Source organism: Dermochelys coriacea, chromosome 26, assembly GCF_009764565.3.
Source record: "Dermochelys coriacea isolate rDerCor1 chromosome 26, rDerCor1.pri.v4, whole genome shotgun sequence".
Lineage (NCBI taxonomy): Eukaryota > Metazoa > Chordata > Testudines > Dermochelyidae > Dermochelys > Dermochelys coriacea.
In genome coordinates this window covers 13,702,170-13,719,230 of record NC_050093.1, presented here as the reverse complement: position 1 = coordinate 13,719,230, position 17,061 = coordinate 13,702,170, and the positions used below count along the sequence as shown (strand labels likewise).

Sequence of the window (17,061 nt, the reverse complement as noted above, 5' to 3'; positions counted from 1 at the left end):
ACCCTGAGCATATGGGCAAGATTCACCAGCCACATACTACAGAAAATTCTTTCCTGGGTAACTCAGATCCCATCCATCTAATATCCCATCTCAGGGGATTAGGCCTATTTACCCTGAATATTTAAAGATCAATTACTTACCAAAATCACATTATCCCATCATACCATCTCCTCCATAAACTTATCAAGTAGAATCTTCAAGCCAGATAGATCTTTTGCCCCCACTGCTTCCCTTGGAAGGCTATTCCAAAACTTCACTCCTCTGATGGTTAGAAACCTTCGTCTAATTTCAAGTCTAAACTTCTTGGTGGCCAGTTTATACCCATTTGTTCTTGTGTCCGCATTGGTGCTGAGCTGAAATAATTCCTCTCCCTCTCCTGTATTTATCCCTCTGATATATTTATAGAGAGCAATCCTATCTCCCCTCAACCTTCTTTTAGTTAGGCTAAACAAGCCAAGCTCCTTAAGTCTCCTTTCATAAGACAAGTTTTCCATTCCTCGGATCATCCTAGTAGCCCTTCTCTGTACCTGCTCCAGTTTGAATTCATCCTTTTTAAACATGGGAGACCAGAACTGCACACAGTATTCTAGGGGAGCTCTCACCAGTGCCTTGTATAATGGTACTAAAACCTCCTTATCCCTACTGGAAATGCCTCTCCTGATGCATCCCAACACCGCATTAGCTTTTTTCACAGCCATATCACATTGGCAGCTCATAGTCATCCTATGATCAACCAATACTCCAAGGTCCTTCTCCTCTTCCGTTACTTCTAATTGATGCGTCCTACCGGGGTGCTCTCAGAATCTGGCAGGGACCCAGGCCCCTAAATTGTAGGAGGCTGATTTAATCCTCACCAGCCCTTCCCACACACTACCAGCATTAACTGTGTCTTATTTGGGCTCATTTCTCACCTAGGAGTCCAGCATCTGTCAACATTGGGTTATGTGCCCCCTGCCACGGGGCAGGAAGAGGGGTAGGACGTTGAGGAGTCCCCAGGGGAGGGCATGTACCTGTGGGTGGGGTGTGAGGAGCTGGGTACAGGGAAAGATTTGCACTGTGTGGCTGGGGCTGTTGCCTTTATTTGTAATGTCTGCATCATGCTTTTCTATTTCCCATGCTGCAGTCTGATGTCCAGTCGGTTTTCTCCCCACATGGTCCCGCCTCCCACGCATGGCCTCCACCCTTCGGGAATCCCACACCCCACCATTGTCTCGCCCATCGTCAAACAGGAGCCCACACAGGCCAGCATGAGCCCCGGAGGGAATTTGTAAGTAACTGAGCAGTGCAGCACTAGCTGGATGGGGCAAGTGGCAAATGGGACAGGGATCTGTACAGTCCAGCCCAGCTGTCCTGAGTGGCCTAGATCTCTTGGTGAGCTGGGTGCAGCCAAGCAACATGTGTTTCAAAATAGCAAGGTCACACTTCTAGGAACAAAGAATGCAGGTCACACGTATGGGCTGGGGGATTGTATCCTGGAAAACAATGACCACGAGAAGGACTTAGGGGTCATGCTAGAACTCACCTGTTAACTAATGTGAGGGTTTTTCTAAAAGATCTGCTTTAGTTCAAACAGGAATTAATTCAGGGCAGTCCTACGGCCTGTGCTATGCAGGAGGTCAGAGTAGATGGTCACAGAGGGTCCTCCTTCCCTTGTAATCTATACATCTGTTTTAACACATTAGCTGGGCAAGGCAAGCTCTGTGGTGACGGGAACAAGAAAGGCTTATTCACTAGACTTTCCAGGAAGCAGATGTTCCACATGAATTCATTGCTAGCCTTCTGATCCTAGCCATCCCCTGGGATGTGTCTTGTGTCCGATAAGCAGCCCCTCTCTCTCCTCTCCATCTTACCTGTGGTGTGAAATCCACCTTGAAGAATAAAACTAGAGGGTGACATGGTCTGGATAGGGGTTGGTGGGGGGAGGGGTCTGCATTCACCTTCTCCAATAAGATGTCCCCCCCCCCCCCCCAGAGCTCTAGGTGTCTGGCAGGCATTACAGAGAGACACAACTGCATGCCGTGCAGCAAGGGGAAGCTCTTCTGCAGCGTGGCAACAGTTGGCTCTGCAGGTGTTGACTGGCCCGTGTGATGGTTCCAGGAAATCCCCCGCCAGTGTGAAGAAGGAGGAGGAGAAAAAGCCCCACATAAAGAAGCCGCTCAATGCGTTCATGTTGTACATGAAGGAGATGAGGGCCAAGGTGGTGGCGGAGTGTACGCTGAAAGAGAGCGCGGCCATCAACCAGATCCTGGGACGAAGGGTAAAGGCGCCTTCTCCTCTGTCATTTCTTCCCCATTCCCTAGACTCCATGGGCCCAATTCAGAGGTGAATCCAGACCCTGCTTACACTGCAGAAATCGGTGCAGGGGGCAAACACATCCAAGTTGTTATGCCGGTGCAATCCCCTAGTGTAGGTGTGTGGCACCTGGGTCGAGTAGCCTTGCTTCCTCTGACTGGCCGGGTGGTGTGGGAGGAGGGCTTGTTTTGGACCTCTGCAGCGTGTCTGCACTAGGAGTTGCATCAGGAGAACTACACCACCTCAGATCCCTTTAATGTAGACGGGGCCTTTGGCTCATTAGACAACCCCCTTCGACTCAAGCTCCCATCTGCTTCCCCCAAGGTGTTTTATATATGCGCTTGCACATCCCCTCTGAGTCTGAGGGGCTGGGAGCGTAGCAGGAAAAGCAACACGTGAAAGGGGGTAAGTGGGACCCACAATAGGAGGTCACTGTTAGCTCTCTGCAATTTTCCACCTAGCCAGATTCTCTTACTGGCATCCCCCCCGTAATGTCTCCCATGCAGAGCACTCAGCTGCTATCTGCAGCCAGGCCAGCCTGGGAAATGGGGAGCAGATGTCCCCTGTCACCTAAATGCTGTGGAAATCTGGTACTATGGTTCGTTTGAGAGTCCTGGAGGACTCTGATCATAGAGATCCTGCCTAGAGCGATCCCAGCCATCGAGACGGAGTGGAGCAGGTTTTCTCAGCTCACCAGCTGGAGGGACTGGAACTCCTGGCTGGGAGCAGCACTGAAACAAAGAGCTTGGGCACCTCTTGCCTGTGAATCGCACAGAGCTAACTGTAGGCTGCACTGTCAGCCTGGGGGCAGCCCTGCTAGGATGTGGCCAGTGCACCTTGTGCTCCAACTACTCTGGGCTGTGGGTGGCTGCCATCAGTTAGAGCACCCCTAAGGCTGCTCTGAGTTACACACTGATCCCCAGTCCTAGTTACACACTGATCCCCAGTCCTAGGCTGCTGCTCCTGAGAGGTGCAGCACAGTGACCCAGCAGCTTCACTGTCTTGCTGCCACAGTTCAGAGGAGCCGGTGAGGAGAACGATCTCTTCCTCACTTTTGGGCTTTGGGCAAGGGACCCAGACTGGTGAGTTTCAGCCCTTTGTCAGAGGGTGGGGGGTAACCCCCATGAGTCTCCTTTTCTCCTTCCTAGTGGCATTCGCTGTCACGTGAGGAACAAGCCAAGTACTACGAGCTAGCCCGGAAGGAGCGACAGCTTCATTCACAGCTCTATCCCACTTGGTCTGCGCGGGATAACTACGTAAGTTGCTACCTCGTGTAGCTGCTGGAGGGAAGGGAGATCCACACACTGAATTATCCCCTCCAGTGCAGATGTTGCTGGGTGACAGTCTGTGGACTGCGCTGTGCAGGAGGTCAGGCTAGCTGGTCGTAATGGTCCTTCCTGGCCTTATCAGTCTCTGTATGAAGCTGTAATCAGGATGTGGCCTCCAGGGTCTACAAATAGAGATGGGAAACTTGGGGCCACTGCGGTGAGGGACCTAGGGAAGTAGTCACTGCCACTCCCTTAGCCAGTCTCAGGGTGGTTATTGGATGTCTGGGGAGAGCCATGCCTGGATGTTGCTTAACACCATCTGGAGGCAGCTGCCCTTGGTATAGTGCCTCTGGTTTGCAATGCCCTGCTAACGGATGTCGAAGTTCATACAAAGGCAGCACACCTGACGTAGGGCTGGGTTGTGGCAGAAGTAGGCTTCTGGAAATCAAGGCGTTTCTTTCCAGGCACAAGCTGTTCACAGACCTACAGAGTGCTAACAGGAATCGAGGCAGGGAAGAAAATGGACAATAACCATCCAGCACAGACGAGGGGACCACTAAGGAGAAAATGGGAAATGCCTTAATGAAGGGGTGGAACACACTGCCCAGAGTGGGGCCCTGGCATTAGAAGGGCTGCACACCGATAACGCACTCCTGGTAGGGTTAGCGGGGAGGTGCTGCTGTTTCTTGCACAGAGATTTAAATGAAATCAGACATCCTTACACGTGCAACTGCGTGTGAGGCATTCATGCTCTGATTCTCCAGAGCCAGGAACGGGCAGGTTCGATTGTTTGAGCTGGCCCCGGGCACCGGCTCGGGGAGAACCTTCGAGGGTGGGGAGTGCGGCATTAGGGACTGTGCAGCATTAGGACAGGACGCAGCACTAGAAAACGTGCTGTAAGTGACACGCTTGCCCTGGCCCCGAGCGGATGTGCTGGATGGCACCTACTGGGTCTGCTAGTGTCCACAGTTGGGATCCTGTGGCCTGCCTTTAACTGGGGGCCTGCGAATGCTGAAGCCAGACATAATAGAAGAGCAGCCCCCATTCTTGTTCCCTTGGAGTGGGCAAAACTGGCCCCCAGGGGCCGTCCATTGGGTCCTGCCTGGGAACCTGCTTTGGTCGTCCTCCCTCTGCCTTCCCCAGCCACGTGACTGAGGTCAGCAGGACCCAGAAGGGGAATCGTGGCAGTCAGGCTGGTGCTGTACTGTGGGGCAGAGTAGTACATACAGAATAAATATCAAATATAAAGGGCAAGGTCTCCTGAACACTGGGGCTTCTAAAGGAACTGTCCCTGTCCGATTTAGCAGCCTCATCAAGCTGCTCTTCTGGGGTTGACCCTGGCTCAGGGTTCCAGGGGCCCCAGTGAATGGCTGTGATAAGCCCCCAGGTTAATGCAGAAGTGCAGTACGGCCTCATGAGCCCCTTCTCCAGAGAAGGGTCTTGTTCCCCAATGTCTATTAACACTGCTGTTGCAGTAGTGCCAGCCCAGGTGAGCCCTACTGCACTAGGGGTGTAACATGACAGGTCCTTCCCCAGAGAGCTTACAGTCTAAAGAACACCCCAGGTGGGTGAGAAATGAGTGGGGGGTATAACAGTGTGAATTGTCTCTTGATGGCTGATTTACTGTCACCTCCTCCCCCAACATCACTGACTCCTGCTGCTTCTCGCACTGCTTGGGCGTTGCTCAGACCCTGGGGGCTGCCCCACCTGGTGCCATCCTTATCCTGAGCCCCGCGAGTTCTCGTGGATCATGGTGGAGAGGGTTGGGGGGTTACTGATAGTCAATGACAAAAGCTGCAAGTGGGATGGTCTTTTCCAGGGGAAAAAGAAGAAGAGAAAGCGAGAGAAACAGCCCCAGCAGCAGATCCAGGACACAGAGAGTAAGTAAGACCGCTCCCCTTCTTTGGTCTGATATGGGGGGGAGTAAAGGCCATAGAGCCAGCAGAGAATTCACCAACTGTCCCTGTCAGCTTTAGCTGCCTCATCAAGTTGGAAAATTGTAGCCCAGGAAAGCAAACATGATTTTAAAAAGCACCTGATTGACTAAGGAGCCTCAATGGCCCTGAAATTCAATGGGATCCAGGAGCCTAGCGCATTTAGACACTTTGGAAGCACCACTGAGGCACACAGTATGAAGTACTACAGCCACAGTTACATTCCCCTGGGTCCCTTGCACTCTGCTTTGACCCCTGTTATTAAATGTCGGTAGTTGTACGTTGCTCTTTGCCCCATTGGCATGCTCAGAGTGGTCAGACTCCCTTCAAGTTGTAAATACCTTAAGGTCTAGCCTCAATGCAGAGTTAACTCAGGCTGTTCCCATCCACACACAACCCTCTCACTCGAGTATGGTGGTGCTTCCAACCTGGGCTAGCTGACTCATCTGGGGCTTGGGGTTAAGCCTGAGTGAGGTTTTACTCGGGCTGGTAGCCTACCTACTTTGTAGTGAGGACACAGGCTAAATCACTAGTGCTGATAGTCCTTCAACGCCTTCTCCATGCCCAGAAGAACAGACACGTTCTGCAATTCACTGGGAAAGAATGACAGAGCTGCTCAGCTGACCACAGTGCAAAGAACCAGGGCTGTGTCCTCAAGTGTCCTAGCAACACTCCCAGGGGAGTGCTGCACTGGTGAGGGGCCACTTAACTTGGGCAGGGCTTTGCAGAGTGGCTGCTCAGACCCAGGTGCCGATCACCCCAGTTAACCCTGCAGTGAAAATGGACCTGGGTTGTGTATGTAATGTTGAGGCTGATAAGAGCAGGCTATTGAATTAGCATTGCCCCGCGCAATAACAGTCTGTTAATGAATTTGGTTCCAGCTGCAGATGGAATTTCCACCTTCTGTTTTCCAAGCCTGGGCACCAGCTGACAGTGTCTTTGAAGTGTGGCTTACCAGTGTCTTTTCTGCCCCTTATAGGCTCTCTGGCCTCCAAGAGTAAAAAGCCATGTGTGCAGTACCTGCCCATTGAGAAACCCTGCGATAGTCCTGCTTCCTCCCATGGCAGCATGTTGGATTCGCCTGCCACCCCATCAACAGCCTTGGCATCGCCCGCTGCCCCAGCTGCCACCCACTCTGAACAAGCTCAGCCCCTCTCACTCACCACCAAACCGGAAGCCAGGGCCCAGCTGTCTCTCCATTCAGCTGCTTTTCTGTCCAGTAAGGCTGCTGCTGCCTCCTCCAGCCTTAGCAGCCCGTCGCCTCTTCTCTCCAGACCCATCCCGTTTGCCACAATGACCCACACGGCTCTCTTGACCTCGCCGCCTTCCTTTCCGGCTGCCCTTCCTTCCCCGCAGGCTGCCCTGGCAGTGCTGCAGGCCCAGCCGCTCTCCCTGGTCACCAAGCCAGCTGACTAAGGAGGAGCCGCCCTCCCCAGCCACCCCTGCTGTACATTGCTGAAGCCACAATCGAGATTCAAAAGCAGCCAAACCATTATTGGTCAATATTTGACCCTTTCTGAACTCTTTTGTAAGTGGACTCTGGAGGAAGGTGCTTTATGCTCGGAGCTGTTTCCAGTAGTTGACCTAAAGACCGTTTTTATTAAAAACAAACAAAAACCAAGAACAAAAAAAATCCCACGCGAGCCAAGGCTGAGCAGTTTGTTCCTGCCTTTGCCTCAGCCATGTGGACTTGTAAAGATGGAGCCTCTCTCTGCGGCATTTGCAGGGTGGTTATCGCTAAATCTGAGCGGTGCCCCACCCGGGCAGCATATGCCAGCCACCCAGCCAGGCTGTCCCATTAACAGCCATTCCCGGCAAGTCTCAGTCCCAGAAACAAAATAGAAATGCTGGACCCGTGCCCCAGAAAAGGGCCAGCTCCCCCTCCCCCTCAAAGGAAGCCTACATCCCCCAACCTGGAGAGGGCCAAGACTCCTGCCCCCACCCTGGAGGGAGTGTGACTTGCCAGGACAATGCCAGCACAATCTGCCCCATTTCCTCCCCTGATTAGTTGGTGGGGGGCGGGGAGCGGAGGGGGTTAAGTCTATGGGGAAATTTCCCCCTCTAATCATGTTTTTACAAAAGGAAATAAAACTGCAGCTGCAACTTGCTGTGTGAGCGTGTTCAATGTGGAGGCTTCCCCAGGGAAACATCCCCTCAGCCAGCATTTCTTCCCTTGGGGCATTGCCCCTCTCATCTCCTTGGGCCAGTAACACAGAGCAGCACCTGTCTTGGAAAGGCGGGCGAAGGGGTGGAGTGGAAGACGGGGTTATCTGAATCTCAAGTGCACTAAATACATTCTGAGAGCTTCAGTTTCTCCATCCCCAGGAGCTCTTTGCCACTCCAGCGTATATGGTGTCTCGTTAGCTGGCAGAGAGGGGGCATTTTAGAGACTCGAGTTACATCCCAATCTCCAGCTGCTTTAAACCCTGTTAGGATGGGGTTCTCCACACAAGAGCCCTACTAAGCTTGCATTGCTCTAGGGCCTGGCAGAGACTGAGGAAGGAAGAATCCAGCTGTGAAGACACTGATTAAGAAGGAGGCATCTGCAGGCAGTAATGATCCAAACACCTGGGAGTTAGGGGTACACCTTCCCTAGATTTCTCTCTGGTAGTGCCAGCGGCTCTGGGAATGGAGCACTCTGGTCTGGCTGTGTCTTGAGCAGCAAGCTGGGAACATCACTGCATGATTTCCCCTTTCAGCAGCAGTTGGGCAAATAGTCAGTTATATGTAGAAAATAGCCTGACTCACCCCTGCTCAGCAAGGCGGCCAGTTTCCATTCTTAGGGCAGCAGGACTGAGCCATTTGGTAGCCCTGTCATTCCGGGTGCTGCTCTTTTCCAAGACTTGCGGAGGGGAGAAGACAATGTCCCTGCCCCAAGGAAAAACAAACGCAAAACAGTATTTAATTACAGAACAGAATCCAGCGTCCAATCTGTCTGCCTAGGTGTTTATCCTGCCCAGCATGCCACATCAGGCACACACTAAAATCCTATTATTACTTTAATACAACACATTTGCCTAATTAAAATCACAGAAAGCCAGGCAATGTAAAAATCAAGGCCCCAAGAGCAATATTAGCTCAATCGTGGTTGCAGCCTGTCCGTTTTACAAGGGACATCTCACCGCACAAATTGGGTTAATAGGCTCTAGATTTAAACCATAAACCTCCACCATTCTTTCCAAAATGAAGACCAAACAAAAAAACCCATTATGGTAAGTGTGTGATAGGTGCAGAGATGAACTTGCTAGTGAATAGCAAGTTCTCATTCACTTCTTGACATTAACCTAACAGAGTGGGCTGAGAATTTTGTGTCAATGATTTTTAGTGGAAAATGCAGTTTCCTCAAAATCCAAAACTTTGTGGGAAAATGTCTGTGTTGGCAAAATATTTCAATTCTCCATATTGTGTTGATTCAACATTAAACCGCAACAGCCTGAAGTGCAATGGTGCTTCATGGGATTTGTAGTTTGGGTGTCTCGTGCCTCTGTTCCCTGTGGTCCTTGGCCAGAGTACATCTCCCATGATGCACTGCAGTTTCCCCTGTGACAGCTGTGTGGTGCACTATAGGAGATGTAGTCCAGCCAGGGAGCCTGGTTCATAGTGAACAATGTAGTCTGAAGCAGCCAAACTACAATTCCCTACTACTAGTTCCCCTGAGGTACTGCAACCCTGTCGATGAGTGCAGTGTAACGTCAAACTGTCTGAAAACCAAATATTTTGAAGTTTTCCAGAATTTGTTGCATTAAACTTTTTTTTTAAATGGTATTGATTTTTCATCCCAATTCAGGATGAAAACAAATGTGGAAATATTTATTTTCCTGTAGGGTGGAAATCTTGACTTTCACTCAGCTCCATTCCTCACTCATCATACCTGTCACAGGTGCTTCCTTACCCTCATGGTTCTGGGTTGATTTGTCTTCTTTATTTTGAGAGGATGAATCATGCCTTTCCCCAGCCCCTTTGGGAAATCCCCTCTCCCAAGAAGCTGCAGAGGAAGGGGTAGCTTCTCTTCAGCACTTGGGTGCTGTAGAAGTCTCTGCAGGCAGAGGGGTCCAGGTCTTTTTTTCCTCATTCTTAAGAAAAAGGGAAGACAGAGTCCGGATCTTGTTTGAGACAAGTACGCCCCCCTATGATGCTATTGGCCTCTCTAAGCCAAGACTGATCTGTGGCTCTTGACCTTGAAGACTCCTATTTACACATCCCTACCAGACCAAGACACCAAAAATAGGAGAGTCTCTATGGACAAAGAGCACTCTTGGGGACAGGGATCATCTGTGCTCGTACAGTGCTTAGCATAATGGGCTCCTGGGTCATGACTGGGGTTCTGAGGTGCTACGGCAATATAAATAATAAAGGGATCAGTCTGCACAGATATTAAAGCTCCAAAGGGCTTCACCAAATGCCTGGTTGTGGTGTTGGCAATTCCTTGATTTGTGTGCATCCCTACCAAGACAGGTAAAAAGAGCATAATCCCATTAAAGATCAGGTCCATGTTCTGCTTTGTGCTCTAGGTCTGAAGCCAAAGCATGAGTCACTCCAGTTTAGCACATCCCAACAGAGGGTTAACTCTATAACTCACCCCAGCAGAGGAACCTGCATGGCATAGCCCCCTAAAGCAGATAAGCCAGCTGCTGGGCTAAGCACTGTGCCCCTCCGATCTCTCAGGGACGGGGGCCCATCTGCTGGCTCGGCTTCAAGCTGGGGCTGGGCCATGTCATTGTTCACCTGGGAGCCCCACATTGCCTGAATCTGGCCTTGAAATTTATAAGCATTTCTGTCCCAAAACAGCCAACAATTCATTTAAAGGTTCTCCCTTGCTTTCAAAGAATAACTAAACTGCTGAGAAGGGACAGAAATTCCTTCACAGGGCCAATGCCCCTGAGGTCTGGCGTGACCATAATGCCTTAATTGATGACATCCTGCTAGTGGATTGTACTGTTGTGAGATCCAGAAGTGAGGATTACAGTGTTGCTAAAAATGCACTTTGTAAAGAACATGGACATAATTTTGGAAAAGGAAAAAACATAGTGGTGTTTTTTAAAGCTGTCCCAAGCAGCTGATTTTCAGCAAGGCACGTCTGGGTCATGTGCACCCATACTCTTCACAACACGAGGAGCAGTCTGCAGACAAATAGCTTCTTGAATTAGATTTCATGGGAAATTAAAGGCATGAAGAGACCTGTCAGAATAATTAAAGTCTGAACCCAAGCCAGACAGCTTCAAACAGATGTTGGACTTCAGCAGGAGAATATTTCTTTGTTTTACTCTGCATTTTCCCATACGGAAAAGGAACATCTGTTAGGGTATTTTTGCAGCCCTCCTGAGCTAGGTTAGATTTGGATTATACCCTGCGACAAGAGAAGCAACTGGCAAACTAGCCATCGGGCCAAATCCTCTCCAGCCCAGGGCAGCTCACTTTGCTTCACATTCTACTGGAGAGGAGGGAAGGAAACTTTCATTGTTGGACTGCTCTGTTCAGACACGAATTTGGTAAAGCTGAATATCTACTTAGCTGTGCAGCCTACAGTCTGAAGCCAGCAATAGAGTTGGTTGAAAGTTTTCTGCCACAACTGACTTTTGCGGAAAAATTGGGTTTTGACTAAACAACATTATTTTGTGAAAAGTTGAAGTTTTCCCTGGGAAATCTTCCATTTTTCAGGGGGTGGGGAACAAACCCTGAAATATTTGGAAATGCTACTGTGGTTCCTCTTGCGAGTTGTAGCTTGGGTGTCTCCATTCTCCTTTGAGGGCAGACTCCCTGGCTGGACTACATCTCCCAGGATTCAGCATGGTCTGGGACCCTCCCCTCTCCCACGGTGCACTGATGTGCCTCTCAATGTATAGTGCATCATGGGCAATGTAGTCCAATCAGGGAGCCCAGAACGTAGAGGACAATGGGCTGATGACTCACCTGAACTACACCTCCCATGGGGCACTGCAATGGTATTTACTATTAAAAAAAATCTAATTTCTGCCAAAAATATTAAATTTTCCACAGTGGTGGGGAGGGAGACTTTTTTACCAACTCTGGGATGCTCCCCAAACCAGAGCTCTGAGTGGCCTATGCAGGCCATTTCCCTGGACAGCTCTAATTTCTACCAAGCATGTTCGAAAGAGGCAGGGGCCTAACCCTTCCCTGTTTGCGATGTGGTGTTAGGTAAATGACCGGCTAACGGAATGCACAACCTTGGCTTTGGATCAAATAAGAACCATCCCGGTGAATCAGCTCCTGATTTTTTTTTTCCTTGGTTACAGAAGCTGCTGCTTGGTTAAACAAAGAGGGGACGCAGGATGTTTACATGGATGCAGACAGAGGGAGGCAACAAAGGGGATGATTGCTAGTTGGGCATAAGCCCCCTGAGGGACCCTCGGTAGAGATGGTATCAGGAATGGGGACGCTGCTGCCTAGCTGGTTCTAAAGTTGCAGATGGGGACTGTGCAGGCAGCGCTCAGACAGTCGTGAGGGAGTAGCTGCACTAATCCTGCTTGGGAGTAACTTGAATAATTTAATATAATAATTTAAACGGTGTACTAGTTGCTGAATTAGTTGGGTTGGGAAATCAGCATTGTGCTGCTGTAGCAAGTCGTTTGTCTCTCAGTGAGACCATAACTCATTCTTGGACCCCATCGATCCTGATCATGCAGGAGACAGGAGTACACTGGGTCGAGGGACCCGGCTACAGAACTAACTCCGAGAGGCGATCAGATGAAGCCAGAGTCTGAGCATCTTAGAAGATGCAGCAGAACCTTCCTGTTCAGAAAAATCTTTCTAGCTTAAGACTGACACACCATTGACCCCCCCCCCCCCGACTTCTGACCCTAAACCTCAACCAGCTACACAAAAATAAAGTAAAATCTAGGGAAATGCCCCCAGTTAAAAGCCCTTCCCCAAGCAGAATTTTAACTGTGAAAGGGAGAAGTGCCAAAGACTATGAAATCCACTAGGGACTTCACTGTTGCTACTGATTTTATGTGAAAGGTGCCCAGATCCCGTGATGTTGGGTGGCAGGATGAAACCCTAAAATAGATTCTGATCTGCCTACAAACTCTGAAAAGCAGGCTCCACCTCTGTTATGTGGCAGCAAAGGAGCGATTCCTCCATGTCCTTAAATCAGGCTTTGGGTGGTGTTGCCATTTCTGATTTCTTGTGTCACCATCTAAAGTGTCCACCTTACCTTACGGTAACATGGCTGCTTGGTGCACTTAAGAGCAGAACAGGGTGGAAAAAGGTGCACAGTTCAAGAGGGATAAGGAATCCCCAGGGAGCAATGAGCGGAAAGACTCGGGCCAAGACTGAGGTGTGAGCGTGACGGACGTATGTGGAAGCAAAGGCTGGTCTGTCAGCAGGGCCAGAGCCATGGAGAGACTTGACGGGGAAAACAAGGAGGCTGAATGTGATGTAGAAACAGGAAGGAAGCCAGGGCAACCATTTGTGAGGAAGTGGATGTGCAATCGAGTCAGAGTGATGGCGAAGGAAGATTTTTGGCCACAACGTTTTGAATAGAGCGGAGAGGGCAGTAGCCAGGATACTGGAGAAGAGGCAGCTGCAGGGATCCAGGCAGGACATTCCAGGCTGGGGCGTAGGGGCAGCCATTTAAAGATGTTGTAAAGGGAGATGTGCAGGATTTGGCAAAAGCCCAGATGTCCCGACAGAAAGATGGGGAGTCACTCAAGTGGAGTGGCAGCAGTGATACGAAAGGGAAGGGAAGGAGGTCAGGAGGAAGGATGAGGTGGTCAGGTATGGCCAGGGTTAGGCTGAGGGAAGCAGAGAGAATGGGTGTCTGGGGAATAGTGGGGAAGACGATTTGGGAATCATCCCTTGGAAGGTGGTAGGTGAAATTCTGAGTGGAGGAAAGTGCTGGGAGGAGGTAGTGAGGAAGGACCATCAGCAGCCACCAAGTGAGCAGAAGGAAGCTGGACTAGCCCAATTTCTATAAGACCTTGGCAGGTCACCTTTGCACTGGCAAAGCAGCTTTGCATTGAAACTCCTTATCTTCGAGTTGCCAGGATTTTCCAGAAATTCCCTACTTGTTCTCTGCCCCAACGGGTCTGGGGTTTTGGCTGTCAGTCCCTGCTTCCCTGAGTGAGTTCTGACACAGACCTTTCCTGCAATAAGAAGTTCAGGACCATGGGGACGGGGATAGGAGGGTGTTAGATGCGGCTAATGCAGAAACATCTGAAGTAGGAAACGAGTTCTGGGCAGCATCCTTGCTGGGGGCTACGATATGATGGCATTGCCCCAGTGCTTCTGCCGGCACAGAAGTCCCATCCCGCCCAGTGAGCAGGGAGCGCAAAAGCCGCAAGGCCCAGCACACAACCCTCATGCGCCACATGTCCAGCATTCAGGGAGCCGCAAAAGGAGGCAGAGCACGCTGGTGGCTGGGAGGGGCCCTGCAGCCGGTAGTCAACTGTGAGCCAGCTGCTGAGAAATTCCGACAAGGAGTCCACGATATAAGCATCTACCCACAATCCATCCTGAGCCCCTCCTGGTGCGTGTCAATGTACAGTTGGGCTGGCAGCATATAAACAGAGAGAAGTCTGGTGGGGAAAGCTGAAGAGTAAATTCCCTGCATTTCAAGCCTTTGGGTTTTGTTAAAGGACAGCACTCTAATACTGCCCTTTGTTTCTGGCCCTCCAGGCAGTTTGCAGCCCAGGGGGCGATGCTCCCAGCTGAATGCATTTCTCAGGTGAGATTTAGGGAGCCTCACAGCACAAAAACTCCAGTGTTTTGCAGCCTGGGAACTGAGTTTCCAGTTGCCTCCAGCACAACGATCTCGCCAGAGAGAGCGATGCAGCTACCCAGCAAGAGATCCCCTTCTCAACAGATTGCAACATTGTCCTTTAACAGAGGCAGAGATTCTGCCGGGAAGACGTTACTCAGCACCAGGACCCAGCTCCGGGTACATTCAATTCCACATTTAGGCCGCTCAGCAGTAGGCCAACTTTCAGAGATAAGCACCCACAACTCACTCGGTGTTCTGAGTGCACAGCACCTCTGGCAGCAGGGTCCCTTGCTTAGGTGGCTAAATGTGGAGTGTGGTCCTTCCCTTTAGTCAGCAAGGTGAAACTGGTGGTCTCAACTGTGATTCTCGAGCTGGCTGATCACATGGTGCCGGCTTCTCATTGCTAACTACTAAATTGTGTGGCCTAGTGGACTGAGCACAGGACTGACAAGATTTGGGTTCTAATCTCAGCTCTGGCCTGCTGGGTATCTTGGGCAAGTCATTGTCCCTCCCAGTGCCTCAGTTTCCCCATATAGCACTTTGAGCTACTGATGAGAAGTGCTATATTAGAGCTAGGTATTAACACTATTCCTATTAATATTAAAAGATGTTTTAAAAGTATTAATTACATCCCTGATATTAATTTTCCATGTAAGCAATCGGTATAGTGCCATGGAGATGTATGGGATTGTGAACAGGACGGGGAGATGGCTGATGGGAGCAGCTGTGGTCTGTGCCATTAAGAATGGGAGGGCAATTGGTAGGGTTGCCAACTTTCTAATTGCACAAAACCGAACACCCCTGCCCTGCGGTCTGTGGGAAGGGACTGCGGGCTGAGGGTTGGGGTGCAGGAGAGGGTTCAGGGGGTGGGGTCCCTGCGGCGCTTACCATGGTTTCCAGGTCCCTGCAGCCCCTAGGTGCATGGGCAGCCAGGGAGGCTCTGCACGCTGCCCTCGTTCCTGCAGGTGCCATCCCCATCGTTCCCACTGGTCGCAGTTCCTGGCCAATGGGAGCTGCTTAGTCAGCACATGGGCAGGGGAAGCACATGGAGCCTCCCTGGCCGCCCTTGCGTCTAGGGGCTGCGGGGACCCGGCAGCCACTTCCAGGAGCCACATGGAGCTAGGGCAGGCAAGGAGCCTGCCTTATCCCCAGGTCCCCACTGCACCACTGACTGGACTTTTAACGGAGCCGCCAGGGTCCCTTTTCAACTGGGGGTTCCGGTCGAAAACCAGATGTCTGACAACCCTAGTAATTGGCGGCTGGGTGATGGAGAATGGGAAGGGAGGGGTTTGTGACAATCCCAGTATAAAAACATACTCTGTGCTATGAAAATGTTTGAGGACCCCAGCTCCAAGTAGTGGGATTTGCACCTCATGTTTACTACGGGTGTAAGTGAGTCTGCAAATATGGAGGCCGAGCTGAAAATCCAGCCCATCATATTTATCTGTGCAAGCACACAACAATTACCACTAAATACACATGGGGCCTATGCTACCAAAACAAACAGCTTGCAAGACATTCACTTCCACCCATTGCAGCTGCCTTGGCTTGACTAGCTGAAAAGCATGTAGGCCCAAATCCTCAAGGTATTTAGGCACCCAGCTCCCACTGATTTCAAAGGCAGTGAGGGGCCTAAATACCTTTGAGGATCTGGGCTATAGGGCTATGTTGCATTTTACTGCCCTTCCTCAGTGACCAGGAGATTGCTGTAATTTGCTGTAGAGCCCGGCTCTGGGAGCTGGCCAGTGTCTCATTAAGAGCCTGCAGAGAGTTCTTGGAGAGCTTGTTCTAACCCCTGGTGAGCGGGGTAGCATGTGTGAGGCTGCTGGTTGTTTTCTCCAGCTTTGGCATTAGGGTTACTTCTGCCACCTTCACTCCAATGGCTAATTGCAGCCATCTTGATTAAACACCCCTCTCCCTCAGCAACATGGCTGTTCACTAATTGAAATGCCTAATGAGGTCCCAGCAGGCTCCTGCAGAGACAGAGCTAATGAGGGGCTCCCACGTTAACCCAGCTAACAGCACAAAATGAAACGAAGACTTCCTTGAACCTGCCTTTTGTGCAAGGCAGAGTAGCGGGGTGCCAGATGTCCTGCTTCCCAGCTCCACACTCCAGGGCAAGGCTGGCGCTACCCGGATTTCGGCTCGCCTGCCGAAGCAGCTGGCATAGAGGCAGAGGCTACACTGCATACATTTTAATTAGCATCGTTAAATGCATCTATTTGCTAATTGTTTCTCCTTTTGATCTTTCCCTCTGACCAGCTTAGCCCTCTGAAGAGGGGTCTGGCAAAGGGGATGAGAGTGGGTTCAGACACTCTGACAAGGTGAAGAATTTATTATTTCCCGAGTGAGACTCTACCAGCCAATTGTGGCCAATCAAGCCTGAGCCTACCAAAATGCCACTCAGTAAGCCTGGTCTCTACAGCACCCTAACTGCAGGGGCTGGCAGCCCTCAGGGTCCTCGCATATTTCCACAGCCCATGGAAAGGAATCGTCTCATGCCGTGGCTTTCCACGGATGTGTACAAGGCAGGCATTGCATGTCCCAGGACCGGCTGCACGCGTGAGACAATTCCATCCGGCTGCTGAATGAAATGGTAACCTCACGCGCACCGTTGATGTGAGATCGCACCGCATGGAGGATGCCATTTTGCATGCCAGTGCATAGACGTATCCCCACATGCTACTGGCCCCGGGAAAGAGAAATGCCAAGAACATTCCTGGGGAGGAGAATTGTGAGATGACAACCTTGTGAAGCCCTCGGATCCCCAGGGAATTATAAAACTCTCCCCCACCGCTGCTGTCCTTTGCCTCTGAGTTAAAGAGCTGGGGAAGCAGGGACTCTT

The 17,061-nt window shown here is 50.8% G+C and overlaps 1 protein-coding gene across 3 annotated transcripts in view; it reads left to right on the top strand.

Moving 5' to 3' along the window:
* TCF7L1 (transcription factor 7 like 1) overlaps window positions 1-7,121 on the top strand; it is a 105,346-nt gene extending 98,225 nt beyond the window's left edge. For all 3 annotated transcript variants that reach the window (XM_038384909.2, XM_043503041.1, XM_043503042.1), the window contains 5 exons: window positions 1,124-1,267; window positions 2,098-2,257; window positions 3,441-3,548; window positions 5,380-5,440; window positions 6,474-7,121. In XM_038384909.2, the coding sequence (XP_038240837.1) occupies window positions 1,124-1,267; window positions 2,098-2,257; window positions 3,441-3,548; window positions 5,380-5,440; window positions 6,474-6,910 (910 nt within the window). In that variant the 3' untranslated portion in view covers window positions 6,911-7,121. The remainder of the gene's footprint in view (window positions 1-1,123; window positions 1,268-2,097; window positions 2,258-3,440; window positions 3,549-5,379; window positions 5,441-6,473) is intronic.
* Window positions 7,122-17,061: the final 9,940 nt, after the last annotated feature.